Genomic DNA, 18,810 nt, shown 5'->3' with positions numbered 1-18,810 from the left:
CTTGATAAATAACATGCGGCTGAAGTTAATTAGTTAATTAGACTATTTTTAGAACTCAAGTTTGTCAAACTTGAGTTCCAAATCGTATGCACCAATACTGATTGAAACTTGAGTTTAACAAACTCGAGTTTCAAAAATAATTTACTTAACTAATTAACTTTGCCTCTGAGCTACTTTTCTAAGTTTTTTCTTAAAAACATGCTTTTTGTCAAATTTTGCCGAAATTTAATACATAAATTTACCTAATTCTGTTATTTTTGATGAACTTTACCTAATTCTGTTCCTTCAGCTTAAAAAAAAAAATGCATCGCATAATTGGCATTAATTAATTCTGTTTACTTGGCGGGTGCTGGCGGGAGCCAACAGAACAATGCATCGCGTAATCGCAAGGGTATTTTTGGCATTAAAGATCCCAGTCAAGCTAAGAGAAAGCTGGGCAGTCGCAACACATTTTTCAATACCGGAGCTGGTTTCCTGATTGATCTCAGCCAAAAGCAAAAGGACAAAAGCCACTCGCTACTTTCCAGGTATTTGGGGTTTCAATTCATAATCCACAATTCTTCTTGTTACGATTCAGAGAACTGCAATCTATTGAAGTTTCAGTAGCGACAATCTCTCTAAAGCCAATTTAGGTTTTCTCATTCTATACTTCTTTTTTCTCAGCTCACCAAGTGGATTTTCTAGACATGCATTATCTATCTTGGTTACTCATAATCAGCACAAGTACGTGAAATCTTTGCTATTTTTTTTTATTATTAATATTATTATTGAGATATGCTTCTCTTTGTTGTGTCTGATATGCAAATCTTCATTTGGTTTCAGCTGTTCTTTTACAGGCACTCGGGGCTGCCTCGGTTGCGGTACCGAGTTCCAATTGCTACGTTCTTGATAACTCTAGTCACATTCTCGATTTCGTATCCTGCATACATTTTAAGTATCAATAAAATTATATGTGAATTGTTTTAAGACGAGCTTTGTTTAGGTCCGCTATTATTGATGAACTGGTTTTAGCTAATGCTATGTGTCCACTAGAGATGAAAGTGTGTGATAAAGTTGTTTTATCTTGAGCTTTTAATTATCAGAGTGGCTGGGTTGGGCAGGTTTTTCAATATGAAGGGAAGGTAATGTGTTACCATATCTGAATGAATGGTCCATAGATTTTCGATTCTGGAGGGTTTTACATTTTGTGTTTGTCCTGCTGCAGGACTCTGACTTGGTGGTTCGATTTTGCAAAGATGTGGAGAGTAGATCACAAAAGGTAGTCCTTACTACCGAGTTCTGAAATACTCTATCCTTATGTTTCCATTTTGTCAAATTTTTTATATTTTATTTTTATGTTATAGTATATGTTTTTATTCACTTAATGCAGATACTTATGATTTCAGTCTGGAAATAATTTCATAGCATGTTGTGGTTGATTACCTCTTGAACTTAAGGCACCTGGCCTAACCCATTTATTCCAAGTTTACAACTGACACTCAGGAAACTGATAGCTAACAAAACAAGAATTACATTAAATTTTCATTATTAGGTCAGTTCAATTTCTTCAAATTTTGCTTGACTCACAAGATATTAATTGCTTCTACAATTGAGTGGCGATTAAGTTTTTGCACTGTACTTAGTCGTGATTCTGTTCATTCCCTAGTTAATCGGTGAATAATTAGAAACTTTATATTCAGTCTTGTTGTGTTTAGTACTTAAGAGCATGCATAATTCATGCATATGAGGACGAATCTTAAGTATGACAAGAAAATCAATGCCATGACATAGTACTCTTAATTAAACTGAAATTACATGATTTAAATACACACATGAATATATTCAAATAGATAATTGAAAAGGGAAATTCAGGTTCTAGGTTGATTGGATTAGCTTTATTTCAAGCATGGATGATAAATATAGAAGACAGGTGCCCCCTGCATAAAGAGTCCATTTTTGTTAGTCTAAATGTGACAAGGGGAATAATATAAGCTGTGATGCATGAGACTTGGCTTTTCTGCACACTTGACATTGATAAAGATGCATAAATATGAGTCTTTTCGGTCCATTCACATAAATCCTTGTAACAACTGCATCTTGTTCCATTGTGTCATGGCCTTTTGTTCAAGTAAAATTGATTGGTTTAAAATATCATTCATTTTTTCTGTATTAGAAAATTACACAAGCTGTGAGTTATGTACTCATGATCTTACACTCCGTCCCATTTTTATGGAAGGAGGAAGTGCTAGTTGAGCTAGAGCTCATTGACAGTTTTAAGAATCATTCATGAGGATCATATATATTGTAATGTTAGATAATATCAGAGTTGTGTGCGCTTATGAATTGCTATATGGTGAAAAAGGAAAAAGAAATTCTTTGTCACTGTATGCTTCCTGCATTTTCTTTACTTATACACACACAAAAATAAAAACTTCCTGCATATTCTTCTCTTTAACAAATATGATTCACATGGTGTGAATGTGCTTATACTTATGCAGGGATATGTAGATTTTGGCCGATTTGATAAGCTCAACTACTTCGTTACTAGTTCGGGGAAAGTTGACTTTGTTCAAGTAAGCTGTATTTCAACCTGAACAGCATTTTGAGAAACCTTGTAATTATAAGCATGAGTAATGTATGTAGCACTTTCTGTGCATTGCAATTCGTTTTCTACTGTGGGAAAGAGCTGTACCAGATTGTCACTGTATTTATTTATTTATTTCCTGTGGTGGGGGAGGGTGGTTAAGATGACTATCAAGTTGATGTTGAATCTGTAAAAGAATCAACAACAGAAGAAGCAGAACTGCAAAAAGGACTGCATATCTTTACTTTTTCAGTAAAATTATCAATATTATGATATAGGAGCCTGCTTGGCTCCTGCTCATAGAGCACAGCAGAGCTCCAGAATTCTAATAGTATAGCAGCTAAAGTTCCATGAACCCAATTGCAATAAGAAATATTTTATATGATTTGAATGGTAATGACTACTTTTGGTTTGTTTTTTAGACTGTTATCACTGCTTCTCCACTCTCTCTTTCTTTAGCATATTGTGCCATCACACTCTTGGCTTACAAGCAGAAGGAAGTCAGACATTTCTGTAATGGTTTCCAGATTAAACTATTCTTGTTGAAGTTTTCACACTGTTCTTGTTAGAAATTTAGACCTAATGTCTTCATGGATAAGTTGCCAAATTTGTAAACATGATCGTCTTATTTATCATTATTTCTCTGTATATCTAGGACTTCTTCAATGGCGACCTGATGAATTGTGAGCAGAGTTATGACAAAATGGGACGTACAGCTCAGGTTGGTTTTATTTAAACTATTCTTTTATGTTGGTAAATTCATAGAATTCTGTAAGTTCCCATTTCTTTTGGTCAAACTCTCTTGTTCTACCCACTCCCTCAGTGTATTCTTTTGTGTAATTTCAGGTAAATATTATATGTGGAAGTTGTTTAAATGGAGAATGTAAAGGTCTGTGAGCTCTTCATTTCCAAGTTTCAATGTGTAGTTGCTTCTTACACAAGGAGACGTGACCTCATTAATATGTGATAATTCATGAATTTCTGTAATGTTGATAACCCTATGTCTAGTTGTTTGTAGCAGAATTGATTTGCAAGTTCATGATATCTAATAGAATAATTAAATTGATCAAATTAGAAATTCTATAGAAGGACTTATAAAAAGTTAGAATAGTAAGACAAGCTTTGTATGTGGCACATTATTGGTAAGGTATTATTTGTCTTTTCTAAAGACATTTTACCACCTGGGCAACAGCAAGTTAGCTAGCTTCTGTATTTTTATCAACCTATATTGGTTGTTTCTTTTAGCTGTATATGCGAAAGAACTTGATGTTGGTTATAAAGCACATCTTCTTGAGTGAAATTGATGATATGGGCCCTATTTGTGACTGGTTCATTATTCTATTTGATAAGCTTGAATGGCATGTTGCAACCATACTTTTATGATGAATTTTCCCCTTGAAATCTTTTGCATGTCATGCGATGATATATCACCACTTAATATTTTTGTTCAACATGTATTATATATGAATTTCTGATCCTGAAAGATAGGGGACAGGTTGCTTTAAGTTATTGGATCATTTCATTTTGGTGCAATCTTTGTTTTGCTTTCTACAATATACAATTTTTCATTTTTTTATACATGTTATATTGCTTCTGTACCTCTAAATTTATGTTGCCTCTGTAAATATAAGATTCATACATATAAGTAACTTAAGGCCCATGCATTTATCTTTGTTGTCTCATCTCAGGTGGGCTTGGATGCATATGCAATGTTACTTATGAGTCGACTTGCAGGTCTTCTACACTGTACCTTGAGTTTCGTTGTATTCATCATCTTTTTCTTCTTCTTTTCCTGTTATTTAGCGTTGATTCTTGATATATAATTCAGTGAACTGCTACCTCTATGTTACAAATGCTTGCACTTTGGACTTGATATGCTGAAGATGCATGATTATGGGGATCTTAAAGGCCTCTTTATTTGAAAGTAATGAGTGCTATTTGCAGAAAGTATGTAACTCTGACTAGGGGAGACATATTCTTGATTGCTAAAGCTTTTATGATTCCATCTTTACCAAAAACGAATGAATTGGAAAATACAAAGTATCAAGACATGTTAAGTATACTTGTTTGCTGTTGTGAAAAGCACGCAAAACAATAAAAGGCAAGCAACTCAAGACATGGAATTGAACATGCTTTGGTAAAATGTATGCCTACATCCACAAGTAATGGCAGCCCAAAAAACCTCATTCAATGATAAGGATTACAACAACACTCACGAACATAAATTAACTCAAATTCCCAATACACTCTAAAGTGCTCACACACAAATATACTAGACAACAAAACTTTGTCTTCCAACTCTCAAACACACAAAGACTTCACCACCACTCTATTTACAGTGACTATCACACCCTCTAATTTTATTAAACTATTCCATTATTTTATTATTTTTTTAATCAATAAGGATTAGCACTTTAATAGGAACTCATCTCTTTATTATTCTTCTAACCGATAAGGGATTCAAAAACCAACCACGAAACCTATAAACTACTTTGTGCGGAAAAGATTTGACAAGTCTTCAGCTTCAGATATTTGCACTAGTGCCTATTTCAGCCCAAAAGCTCTTTCCTACCTTTTGCTCTTTTATGCACTCAACCATGTGGTACACCTTTAATTGTATCGCTAATCAACTTGTACAAATTCTTGAAAGTCTTATCTCCCTTCGTCACCACCAAAGTACTTTTAGTAACTTTTGTAATTCCACCTCTTGCAGAATCTAGCAAGACTAAAGAAATTAAATTTCTTTGAAGTTGGGGCACATGTCTGACATAACCCAAAGTTTTCACATTCCTATCAAACATTCTAATTTTTACCATACTTGTACCTATAATTTTGTGTTCCATATTATTAGTCAATGTAACAAACCTTTATTACAAGCCTTGTTCATGTCCAACCAAACTTTATTCCAATGAAAGCAACAAGAAAAATATATAACCCTTTTTATGTTGAATCCACCTTAATTAACCATAAAAACATCACCACTGTCTTCATCTTCACTATATTCTGTACTAATCATTGCATCTACAAACTTATGACTATCACAGCTTTACTTGAATCTCCCTAACTCAGCTCTCAATTTCTTGCATTGATATTGATAATGTCCCATCTCATGATAATAATAGCACTCCATGCCATTTATATCCTTCTTTGGTCTAGATTTTGATCTCGAATTATTTCTGTCAAAATTCTCCCCAAGTCGCGTGACATATTCCTACCATGACTTGATTCGAACTTCCCAACTTCTGAATTATTCTTCTTGAACTTCTCTAGGAGAACTGATATCACCTCTTTTTAACTTGAGTGCCTCCTTATCGACAAACAATGTAATGACTAGATTATCATACAAAGGTGGAATGAGGTTAAACGCAATAAGGCTTGATCCTCCTCCCCAATTTTAGCCTCCATGCCCGACAACTAAGTAGTCAATATATTAAAAGCATTCTGATGATTCTAATCTTAGTTCCTCTCTCCATGTGCAAATGACACAAACTCTTTTATCAAGTACAAACAATTTGTAAGTGGTTCTTGGGGAGAAGTTTCACATGCTATAATTTTACCTTTGGGACAAGACTCAAGGGAAAGTATCCAAGTTTTGCTCATTCATCATTGGACATAGTGGCTGGCTTTGTCAACTTCTCATACAATGCCTTAATGAATCCTGATTGCATCAAGATATCTTTGATAGTGCTTTGCCAAAACTAAAATTATTTTTCCCATAGGAGGGCTTCACCTCAAACTTTGTGTTTGCCATCTCCAGGAGAACAAACCAATAGTTCTGATACCAATTTGTTAAGAACAACAAGAAAAAAAAAGTACAATTCCAACACCACAAAAAACACACCAGTTAACGTGGTTCAACAAACTCTATGCCTACATATATGAGTAAAGCCAACAAAAAATTCATTATCAATGATATGGATTATTACAATCATAGATTCTCACTAACTCTCACAAATATAAACTAACCTTAATCACAAAACACCAAGAGGTGCTCTCAGATTAACATACTAGACAAAACTTGGAATTCTAACTCTCTCACTAGACAAGCTTTGTCTTCTAATTCTCACACACAACAACTACACTACTACTCTATTTATAGGGACCATCACACTCCTCCCTACTTCTTTTCTTATCAATCTGAGATTAACACTATAATAGGAAGTCATCTCCTTATTATTCTTGTAACTGATGTGGCATTTCAGAACCAACTGGGAAACCTCTAAACTATTCCTGTCATGGGCAGGATGTAACAGATCCAAATTATAGAAATGCAAGCTCAAGTTTCACTCTGTTAAATTTTGCACACCCTTAAAGGTAGTACCCAGTGCATAAAGCTTCCACTTTTGCTAGGTCTAGGAGAGATGATTGGTAGACAGCCTTACAAGGAGGCTGATTCCCTGTTTGCACACCCTCCTAAATTTGATAAAAAAGTTACATAAATCCATAGGGTTTCTCTTTTTAAAATAAACCAATTAAAGTAATGACTAATAACCATTTAGCAATATGTTAAATTGAGAAATTTCTCAAGTTATAATATTTAATGAGTATCATAAGTCAAAAAGAGATATTAATGATATTACAATGCTGGTGTTAGTTACTCATTTGCTTCAATAATCATTATTATATTGCTTTAAGACATTGGATAATTCTTTCCATTTTATATCTCATTTCCTATCTGATGTTTCAACTTCTTGATAATTGTGGTTGTTTCTGATTGTGTCAGAGTTTTGGTTGAACTTGCCATTCCATGTGAGAGACCAGGTCCACGGGTATTTGAGGGCTTCACTGTTGGTTTTCATCCACGATCATGGGAAATTGTAAGAGACTGTGCTATGTTGAGTGATGTATATTATTTGGTATTGTCAAAGGGAAGATGTACTCAGCAAAAAGAAAAGAAAAACAATTACATTTGATGAACTTGTAGGTTTACAATGGCATGACTCAACTGGGATTTGAAAAGTCTCACCATGATTTCAGGTGTGTGATCTTTCTGTGAGTTGTTCTGCTTTGCCTTGTTTTTTTTGTTTTGTTTTTGTTTTTTGTTTTTTGTTTTTTGTTTTTTTTGTTTGTTTGTTTGTTTGTTTTTTTTGTTTTTTTTTTTTGTTTTTGTTTTTGTTTTTGTTTTTGTTTTTTTTCTAACTTCTGTAATCGGTTGTACTGAATTGGTGCTTCATACATAGAAGGGTTTTTTCCCTCCTAATAATTTTAAGAATAATATATTGCCCTTTACAGCTTTAGGACTGAACAGGTTCATGTAGCCCTTTATATGACCGCGATTGCTTCTCTTTCGAATTTGGCGCGGAAGCCTATTATTAAGGTACTCTACTTTTTAAAACAATTTTATGTTTAATTTATCCAAAAAAAAAATTAATGCACTCTACTTCTTGCTGTTCCAGTTGGTGGGAAGCCTGTTATTAAGTAATATATCTGCCTAATATCCTATATTTATTTCACTGCTTCCAGGTTTTTCCAGAAAATGGCCTGGAGGTTTCATTATCAGGCTCAGGGGCAACAGGGAAACCTCCTACAACTTTGTCGCCCACGGTGTTGATTGTGGATTGGAGATGTATGGATTCTTGCTGCAGTACTATCTTTACAATGCATAGCCTTCTAATCTTATTGTTCAACATTATTCCTTTTTATCTCTTCAGGTGAGAAGGCCCGTGATACTCCTTATGAAGTTAATATCACTATTCCAGTAGAGGGTTATGAGCCCATTCAGTTCATTCTAACAAAAATGTGTGGTAAGCTCATATTTCTTTCATCAAGGGAACCACTCTCTCTCTCTCCCTCTTGGATTTATCAACATTTTAATAATCACTATAAAATTCAAGAAAAAGAACCAACTGATTAATTTCTTGATAGTAATTTTGTCAAAAAAGAAAAAAAATGGGAGACCCCAATTCACAGGAAGCCTACAAGGGGTTAACATCCCCCACCCTACACCCAAGGTAAAGATAAGGGAGAAAAAAAGGAAGAATAATAAAAAGCTCAATAAAGCTAATCCTGTCCAAGAAATCCAAAAAGGAAGACTTGCAGACATCAGAAGTAACAGACATCCAAGTTAGAAAAACCTATTTCAATTTAACGAGTTCTGGAGATTAAACACAAACAATGTTGTCTTTTTCCTAGGACAATTAAATTCAATAAAACTATGTGTTTAAATTTAATTGGGGAAGTTAATGCAATGAACTTTAGGTATTGTACCCAAGTTTACCCTTTCCAAATTTGTTATGCAATGCCACTTGTCTCTAAAATGGCAATAAGTAAAGGTGAGACAGAGGGTAAAAATTTGTTATTGAGCTAAATAGCAGCTGTACACAATATTGACTGAAAGCCCCTGATGTGTTTGGTTCAGTTTCAGTTTCTGTTTGATTGTTTTCACGTTCAACCTCTCAGTTCTTCAAAAACCTAGTCCTGTTGTTCATTTGCAGAATATAGGCAAGATCAAAGGGAAGACGGGACAAGAGGGTGGGCTTTGTTTGGAGTGACATCCTGCATGTATGGCTTGCTCCACTGTAAATATATATATTTTTTTTCATTTGACAAGTGCAAAGAGTATATGCTTAATTATGAGAAGTAAAATAACTAAAGCATGTGATGCAGGTATCTGCATAATATGCGGTTGGTGTTATGTAGGCACATTTTCCCAACCTAAAGACTGATTTTGATATGCTTTGAGCATGCATATTCACTGAAAAAAAAGGCTTAGAACTTGTAATATGAGAATATACCTTTGGCTAGTTCATGACTTTGTATGGCCTGAAGTTGCATGTGATGCAGTAGTAATTTCACTCCTTTTAATACTTTTTTGAAGCAAGTATTGATCTCTGTCTTCCTACTTGCATGTTATAAATCCTTTTGGCTATCTTTTTACTATCTGAATATTGATGTTTGGACACATTTGAATTTGGCTTGGAGCAGATTCATTGTTTTATCCTCATTGTTTTGTTGTGGAGGATTCATTTACAATACTCGAGTGGAACGCCTGGTAAGCTGTTTAGCTTTTACTTACAAGTATTAAATGGTCCTTTAGTTTCCTATTTTTGTTATTTTACAAATATAGATTTCTACAATATCTATTCATGTTTTTGGTTACATGCAGCATGGAATTGATGCGTTGCCTGGCATGGCAATTTTATCTGCCTGCTTGGAAACTGTAAGTTTACGATATCTAGGGCAATTATGTAACTGGAACTCTTAGATTCAGCCGTGGTCAATTATTAAATTGATATTGATTAATCATTAAATATAAGGGTCTGCTTGGATAGCTACACGTGGAAATTTCTTATTATTTGACTAAATATTGTTTAAAATAGAAATATTAATAGTTTCTTGAGGGGAGCTCTGTCTCTACCCTGAATTAGTAATGGTACCGCTGCTGACTATCTTAAATTGATGCTGCATTATGAAAAAAGGTGTTTGACATTATTATGTGATGTTAGTCTAAAATGGTATCGGGCTTGTAAAAAGCAAAGGCAACTCCGATCAATTGATAGTCTATTGCTGTTCTGACTTTGATTAGTATGCGTATATTCTGCCATTTCATGTTCAAATTTCTAACAGTTAGTTGAATTTATGGACCTATAAATAGGTGAGTGGAGCTGGGCAAAGCTACTCACGAGCAGCAGATCGTAACAGTGCCTTTGCCAGTGAAGCCTATTGGGAAGGCCCACCAGTTCATGCTCAAGGAGAAGGTAGAACAAGTGAAAGAAAATATGGTTCCATTTGATTCAACATAGCTTGCCACACGGAATTTTTAGCAAATTTTGTACTACAGATTATACATGCATGAACCAAATATATGAGAGATTGTGAAATTAGATTATGAAATTTCACAACGCGGTGTATCATACTGTGAACAAAATTTATAGCAAGTCTGTAATCATCCATGTGAGAATATTCTCTGAATTATTTGGTGTGTTCTGTCTTCTTGTATTTGTTCCTTTTCATCTCAGAGGATGTCAACAATATTAGAAAATGAAACTCAAATGTTTGTGTTTTGTGTCGCATGGTTTATTTTCCTATATTGGAACATGCATTAAATTTATATTACGTGTGTGTTTGGCATGGCTTAAAAAGCTAGTTTTTTTTTACTATTCAGCTTATTTTTGTTACTAATTATAAGTCCTACTATACTTTTTGATACTATTTATGAGTCCTACTGTACACTTTTAGCTATCTTTTAGTTTTATTTATAATATTTTCAGTAAAAAGTTTTCAGTTTCAGTTAAATAAGTTATTCCCAAATGGACACTACATATATATATATATATATATATATATTTCTTTACATATTTCCATTATGATCTATCTTTTCCATTAATTTCTTTCAGGTTAGGGTCCGTTTGGATATTGTTTATTTTGCTGAAAATTGAAAACACTATAGCAAAATAATTTTTAAATATGTAAATAGTGTTATGAGACCCATTTTTAATGAAAGTTTTGTTGAAAAAGAGGTTTGTAGGTCCCATGAACAGTGCATGGGATCCACTGAACAATGCATAATCACGTGAAAATTGACTTCTCAAAAAAAAAAAAAAAAGATTAAAAAAAGGCCAAAATGCCAAATGCTGGGACATGGACGTGTATCCAAACGGATACTTAATATTTTTTTTAAAAAAATACTAACAAGTTTTCTCATTTTCTTAATTTCCTTTTAAAATCTCCCCATATTTACTCATCTCTCCCTTTATTTTTCTTCAAAATAACCATACAAATATTATTTTATTCTTCAGAGGACTCTGGAATTTTTTTATAAATTAAGTAGAAATGTAAATTGGAAATTGGAATACATGAAAAAAGTTAAATGGTTCTACAAATTTTATTTGGATTGAATGTCACAACAAAACCATGTAGTCTAAGAAGTTTGATTAGGTCATACGGTTAAACTCCGAGAACTAGAACTCGGAGTTTAGGGGGTGGCTCTGATCTTTGGCTCTGCTGCATTTTAATTGTTGAGAAATTTTTTTTATTCTATTTTTGCATGTGTCTGATACTGGGTAAAGACAATTTTTTTTTTAATTTTTTTATTATTTTTTTTTTATAAATTTTTAACGGGTTGGTTGTTTGTTTTGAGTAAAATTGGTTAATTGGACTTAATTTTTTTATTGGTAATTTTTTTTGTTATGCTAATTCTTTTGGGCTTGTATATTTTGTTTTAGATTTTAAACTTATAAATTTTTTAACGGCCTTTAACATGAAGAAAATGCTAGTTACAAATTTTTTTACATATTGCTGATATGAAGAGTGGTTATTAGTAAGTAAAAAAAAATGATGTAAGTGGCGAGTCTAAATGCAAATCAGTAAGAATTTGTACCTCAATGGTTTGTAAAAATATTATAGATAAGTTTGTTGCTATAACATTACTCTAAAAAAGAATTAATTATTCTTTCTCAAAAAGAAAAGAAAAGAATCAATTATTTTGTTAAGGGAGGCAAAATGTAATTTTATAGAATAAAATTGCTAAAATTAGTACACACATATATAACACTAATATATATATATATATATATATATATATATATTTATATATAAATATATTTAAATTGTGGGTAGTCAATGTATGCCTCCGGCCTTGATTGTTGTAGGCATCGGGTTAGTGTGTCCTTTCCCCTCCATCTCTCTAAAACTATACCCTATGCATTGCCAAGAGCTTTCTCCATCTCTCTAAAACAATAACTCGTGTATTACCAAGAGTTTTGTAGTTTAATTAGTAATCTCTCCATGCATTTCTTTTACAATTTTCCATTTTGAATAAATTTGTATTTTTGTACCATTTATTTCTCTTAAAAGCCATTACCTTTTTCTTTTGCACAAACACCTAATTTACTTCATTTATAACTATAACCTTTGTAAAATAACCTTCATTTAACTTTGGTCTACATATAAGGTTATATGTAATTGCATCTTGGATAGCTTTTTGTTAATTTTACACTATTAAAATAGCTTTGGATTAATATTTTAAAAATCCTATTATCGAATGTGACATTACTATGCAATATATAAATTCATATTTTGTGCACAATTTTAAAATATAAAAAGCTTAAAATTTAAACCTTTTTTTTGATAAGATAGTTTTTTATCTTTGATAATCTTAATATTTTACAAGAATGATGGATATAAAAAGAGAATATAATTAAATAGTGGGTTTATAAAAAAACAATTTCAATATAGAAAATTATTAAAATTTTTAACATAGACCAAAGTCATGTCACATGAAACATGTATATATATGTGTGTGTGTGTGTGTGTGAGTGTTTGTGGTTTGCATCTGTATGCATTAAACATCATGTTGTCAAAAAACCAAATTTCACAACAAAATGTAAGGTTTTTGAGGGACTAATTAATTTTATACATTGAAGAGGGAATTTTGGTAGCTTTTAGTAAAAAATAACTATAGATAATTCTCAAGATATAAAAGAGCTTTGAGTTTCATTTTGATAGATAATTGTATTCTAATCTTTATATATATATAAAACCAAAACTTTTGCTAGCACCACAATTTTCCACGTCAGCATCATTTAAAAAAAAAAACCAAAAATTCTGATTTTTTTTTTCTCTAAAACCCAATAATACATAAAACCTAATAAACATAAGAAGATTTAATACCCATGGCCCCAACTTGACCATTATGCGACTCATTCTCTTGAGAGATTGATTGGAGATTGGAGAGCAAAATTTGAATCCCAGCGCTAAAATCAAAGAAATCTGCAATTGAAGCCAGCCAAAAATTCTAATTTTTTTTTTCTCTAAGACCCGATAATACATAAAACCTAATAAACCTAAGAAGATTTAATACCCATGGCCCCGACTTGACCTATTATGCGACTCATTCTCTTGAGAGATTGATTGGAGATTGGAGAGCAAAATCTGAATTCCAGTGCTAAAATCAAAGAATCTGCGATTGAAGCCAGCCTTCTTTGAAGAGCAAATTCTAAACCTGAGGTAAGAATTTCAATTGAAAGACTATCTACATGTTATTATTTTCAACAATCTTACTTATTTTAGGATAAGTGCTCCGCATATTAGGCCAAGAGCAACAGCTTTTGTACTTAGGTTTTTTTGAGATTAGCGTGGACTTATGCCTATGTCTTAGCTGTAAAGGATTAGGAGTTAAAGTTTTAATTTTGGAAGCTAATAACCTGTTGTTGATGATTTGATGCTTGTGTTTGTCCTTTCTTCCTTATGATTCTAAGAGTTTGTTTGGTTAATTTACTTTGTTCAAACACAATTTGTATTTTGTAAGTTTCACTCAAGCCATAAATTCAACGTTTTTGTTTCTTTTGCAGGAAAAAAAAAGTTTACATCATTGGTATTGAAATATATATATATATATATATATAAATATTTTTTGTATCATCCAACTTAAAATTCATTTAAAAATATGCAATATGCCATTTGATTTTGCATAATGATAGAGGCATTCATTAAAGCTTGCTATTTGTTAAGTCTCTCTCAACCCTCTCTCTAAATCTCTTCCTCAAATTTATAATATCTAATACCATGCCCATCTTGCATAATCATATATAACTGAGTTATATAACTTATATTTTAGACCAAGTTACAATTTCAACAACAAATACTGACATAGGAATTATATTTGTAGCCTTTTGTAATTTTTTGTGGCTGAATTCTTTTAAAATAGAGTTCCTAACATGTTTATATCTATAATTATTTATACCTATGAATTGATTTTCTCATGCTCAACCTTTACCACTCCGATGCAAAGAATTATTGTAGTTCTTAGCCAGTATTGATCATATCTCTGTATTATTGTAGTTCTTAGCATGCATGGATCATTCTTAATCATTTAATGCTTTCATAATTTTCTGCACATTTTGTGTTAGCGTCATTAGAGATGCTTTGGTGAGAAAGCATATAAAGTCTTTGGAGGTTATTTTCCTTACTTTGAAAAGAACAATGTTAGTCAAAGATGCATATCAATTTTTTGATGAATTTATTGCAAGAGAATGGGTGCTCAGTGGCACTAAATTAAGTGATCACATTATGTTTTATGGATATGACTACCATCCTTTCACTCCTTTCTTTTCGCATGTGTGTGTGTGAATCATGTTGACAAAATTGTAAACCATGATATTACTAAGAATAATACCGTCCTAGCATGTAGTTGAATCAAAATAAATTAGAGCTTTTTTTCTTTTTATTCTTTCAATTATTGTAAACAAATGTAGGAAATGCGGGCCATTTAAAAAGAGAATTTGTGATTTTGCTTATATGATAAAAAGCTTTGAGTTCTGCTTTTGAATCTTTTTTTTTTAGTTTTTTAATTCATGCAATTATTGATGCTCGGTTGAATTGTAACTCTATTTAGAATTTTACACATTAATTTTATTTCAGATTTGTTCACTTCATAGAAATACCATTATCTTATGCTGATTTTGTTTGATGATGTGCAATGTTATAAGATGTCAAAATCCAAGAAAGTCTAAGGTGTTTTTATTTTTATTTTTCTTTTTTCTGCATAGTAAGAGCACACAACTACAAAAGGCAAAACCTACTCATATGCATTTTAATGAGCAAGATGCTATAGTTGTAAAATGAAATTATAAGATTTTATCAGCTTAATTGTAAGATGTAAGGTGAGTTAGGTTGCTTAGATTTTGTGTAAATGTAATATTTGCTAGAAATCACTTTTGATGTGCAGGTTTAAAGGAAAGAAATGAGATTTTAGAAGGAGAAAGCTTGGGTCAAAATTGTCTAATTGCAGTTGCTATTGGCTTATGTGTAAATTAAATGTCTAGAAAAACGATAGATGTGGCAATAGTGTTGAAATTCTTGACACATTGAATGTTTAGGAGCACGATCTCCAAAAATATAATAGAGCGAAAATTAGATTCCTGTAATGAGGTTGATTTACAATTAATATGAAGTTGTATGTTTTTATTGTTGTAAAATTAAATTTGGATTATGGCTTTGAGCCAAGCTAAGTAAACGTACAAACAGTTGTAATTCTTTGTAGATAGTTTTTTTTTTTTTGGATGGAAAAATCAACCTCTTATCAATTCCTTTAGCCTTTTCTTTTACCGTGAAGTTGATTAATTATTTTTTTATTTAACTATCCCGTGCATTGCACAGGTTAGCGACTAGTTTATTAAGAAACAGCTATTTTGTTGAAAAAAAAATCGTTCGATTGTGACTTTTTATTTTTGGAAAATTACATTTTACCACTCTAAATTATATACTAGATTATACTTTGTACCTTAAGTTATTCGAATGCATACTTTACACCTTAAACTATTACACTTATGACACTTGGCACCCTGACGTTAATTTCTCTATTAAGTTAGACGAAAATTAATAGCACATGACTTGCACGTGATTTTTGCTTAGGTAGAACAAATTTAAAAGACAAAAATACCTACCTTCACAATCAATTAAAACAAAAACTTTTCCTTATTTTTTCCAGTTCTCTCTCCCGCACGCATCATTGATGGAAATCAAGGACCTCCATTGCAGATCCTGCATGAGCATTTGGATATCAGGGACAATATGAACCAATCTAGATACATATGAGATCCTGCTATTGCTCATTTGCTCCTTTTAAAATGAAAAATCACATGCTAAATATGCTATTGCTATGGGTATTTTGTTCAGCGGAAATCATTGGATTTGTACCTGTACTGTAATGAAATAAGCTTTTAATTGTTTGTGAAGAGGGTGTTTTTGTCTTTAAGTAGTGTGACACTTAAGTAAAAATCATGTTCAAGTCATGTACTATTAATTTTTGTCTAACTTAATGGTAAAACTAATATCGGGGTGCAAAATGTAATAAGTGTAATAGTTAACGTGCCAAATGTGCATTCGAATAGTTTATGGTGCAAAGTGTAATTTAATTAGTGTATAGTTTAGAGTAGTAAAGTGTAATTTGTCTTTTTTTTTTGCTGCCTACGACTTGGCCATGGAGAGAGAGAGAGAGAGAGATATGTATACCTTTTTTTTTGGGGTTAAGAGATAAGTATGTAATGTCATAAATAAGGGATAATAAATGGGATCAATTAGAATATCGACATTAATGAATGCCTTTTTTTGACCATTGGATTACTTGAATCCAATGATTTAGAAAATTACGCCAAGTGTAACCCATCTCATATATCTATACTATTAATAACATGATTTCCTATTTGAATTTCATCATTTTGCGTACTAAAATATCCTCACATAAATTCTTAAACTCTCTAAAATACAAGAAATTATAAGATACACATGGTGGATAAGTGATGTGGTTCACCATTTCACTAAAAAACTTCCATTTGTTAAAATTGTTAGTTAGAAATTTTTTTTAAACATAAATTAATTACTGATTCAGCAATTTTAAATAAATGAAAGTTTTTTGGTAGAATGGTGGACAATAGGGATGGCAATGGGGCGGGGCGGGGCCGAAGGATGCGGTCTTCGTCTCCGCCCCGTATGGTTTTGTCTTGCCCCATCCCCAACCCGCTCCGCATGACGGAGAATACTTTCTCACCCCATCCCCGCCCTTTGAGGCCCCACGAAGCCCCGCCCCACCCCGTAAAACTCAACTTTTTGTTAATTTGCCCTACAACTAGTACAATTTTTTTAATGAAACCTATTTCATTAATAAAAATATACTTGAAATTACAACTAAATTTATCCCATCAAATCAAATCAATTTTTAGAAACAATTGAATAATATATCCAAGTGTTTAACAAGACAATCATTAAAATAAATAAATAAATAAAAATCTCATACTATAACACAACAAAATAAAGGCAGAAAATCACATTAGATAGAATAAAATATGCTAATATTAATATGTTTGTTTAAATAGTAGAGTTTTAGAGTATGAAAATTTTATAATTATAACTTTTAGTAACGCGGGGCGGGTGGGGCGGGGACGGGGAGGGGCGAGGCGGGTCTAAAAAGTCTAAACCCATCCCCGCCCCGCCCCGTGGTGCGGGGCTAAAATCTTGCCCCATCCCCGCCCCATCACCTTTGCGGGGCGGGGAAAACCCGCGCGGGGTGAAGCGGGGAGGGGCGGGTTAAGCGGGGCGGGGAAAAATTGCCATCCCTAGTGGACAAGTGACGTGGTCCACCAGAAGACTCTATAATTTTTCCTAAAATATCCCTATCTTTTAGTTAAATAATTGGATAAATTACAAAGTACACTCTTGAAATTTGGGGTTGCTTGGATTTTAAACCCTAAAGTTTGAGAAACTTCATTTTGCACTTTAAAGTTTGGTTTTGTTAGCAAAATCACACAATCTGTTAGTTTTGGCTGTTAAGTGACTTCTCATCATGTTGATATATATATATATATATATATATATATATATATTTTCTTGGGTGCTAAATCAGCCCTTAAATAGAGTCATTTTGCCCAAAACTCATAACACAAATTAACTGCAGAGTCTATATGACACCGTTTTACAGCAATTCCCAAACTCCAAACTCCATGAACACCTCATTCCCAAATCTTTTTATTTATTTTTTATTTTTTTAATAATAATTTTGTTAATCAAGTGACTGTCTTTAAATTTTCAAGATAAAAATAGATTAAACAAATTCTTTTCTTAGAAAGACAAAAGATAGGCAGATTAGCCAAATAGTTGGCATGGCTCACTCAGCCTAGTTTGGAGCATTCATCAACTCAAAAAGTTAAGATCTTCAACACAACCAGCAGATACCTAGGATTTAAAAAAAAAAAAAAACCCCATAATCAAAAGGAAATTAAAATAACAAACGATAAATCAATAGAATTCAAAGGAAAAAAAAAAAAAAAAATTGAACTAGGAAGAAAGAAGAAAAGGACAGCATGAATAGGAGGAATATAGGGGAAAAAAAGAAGAAGTAAGATGTGGAGATTGGGATGGGGTTATAGATTAAAAAGATGATATTGTGAATGAAAACAAAAATCGGAGGAAAGATAAGTAAAGTTGAGAACATAGTACTTATCTGTGATTTAAAGGGGCGCTTGGTGAAAAAAAATACTGCATTGCCAAAATTTGTAAAAAACAAATTTGGGAATGAAGTGTTTGTGGGGTTTTGAGTTTGGGAATAGCTGTGAAACAGTATCATTAAAATTTGGGCTATGTTGTGAGTTTTGGGCAAAAGGGCTCCGAGCTAATTTGGCCCAAAAAAAAAAAAAAATGTCTGGTCAGCATGACGAGGTTTTCACTTAACAGCCAAAACTAACTGAAGGTCTGAAGCTGTGATTTTACTTAGGGAACTATACTTTGGGGCGTAAAATCAAGTTTCTCAAACT

General features: G+C 32.5%; 1 protein-coding gene across 1 annotated transcript; it reads left to right on the top strand.

Moving 5' to 3' along the window:
* Positions 1-331: 331 nt before the first annotated feature.
* Positions 332-10,568, top strand: LOC115994901. Its single transcript, XM_031119240.1, has 18 exons — positions 332-527; positions 664-723; positions 823-914; positions 1,083-1,121; positions 1,205-1,258; positions 2,478-2,552; positions 3,219-3,284; positions 3,410-3,452; positions 4,252-4,297; positions 7,287-7,380; positions 7,488-7,540; positions 7,796-7,880; positions 8,027-8,129; positions 8,215-8,307; positions 8,998-9,064; positions 9,488-9,554; positions 9,669-9,722; positions 10,158-10,568. The coding sequence occupies exons 2-18, from the start codon at positions 687-689 to the stop codon at positions 10,293-10,295; spliced, it is 1,206 nt and encodes a 401-aa protein (XP_030975100.1). The 5' UTR covers positions 332-527; positions 664-686; the 3' UTR covers positions 10,296-10,568.
* Positions 10,569-18,810: the final 8,242 nt, after the last annotated feature.

Source organism: Quercus lobata, chromosome 6, assembly GCF_001633185.2.
Source record: "Quercus lobata isolate SW786 chromosome 6, ValleyOak3.0 Primary Assembly, whole genome shotgun sequence".
In the NCBI taxonomy this organism is placed as follows: Eukaryota; Viridiplantae; Streptophyta; class Magnoliopsida; order Fagales; family Fagaceae; genus Quercus; species Quercus lobata.
This window is presented reverse-complemented; position numbering and strand designations above follow the sequence as displayed.

Coding starts and splice junctions, on each gene's coding strand:
- LOC115994901 (XM_031119240.1), top strand. CDS start 687: ATGCATTATCTATCTTGGTTACTCATAATCAGCACAA. Junction 724..822: donor GTTACTCATAATCAGCACAA/GTACGTGAAATC, acceptor ATTTGGTTTCAG/CTGTTCTTTTACAGGCACTC. Junction 7,881..8,026: donor CGCGGAAGCCTATTATTAAG/GTACTCTACTTT, acceptor CACTGCTTCCAG/GTTTTTCCAGAAAATGGCCT.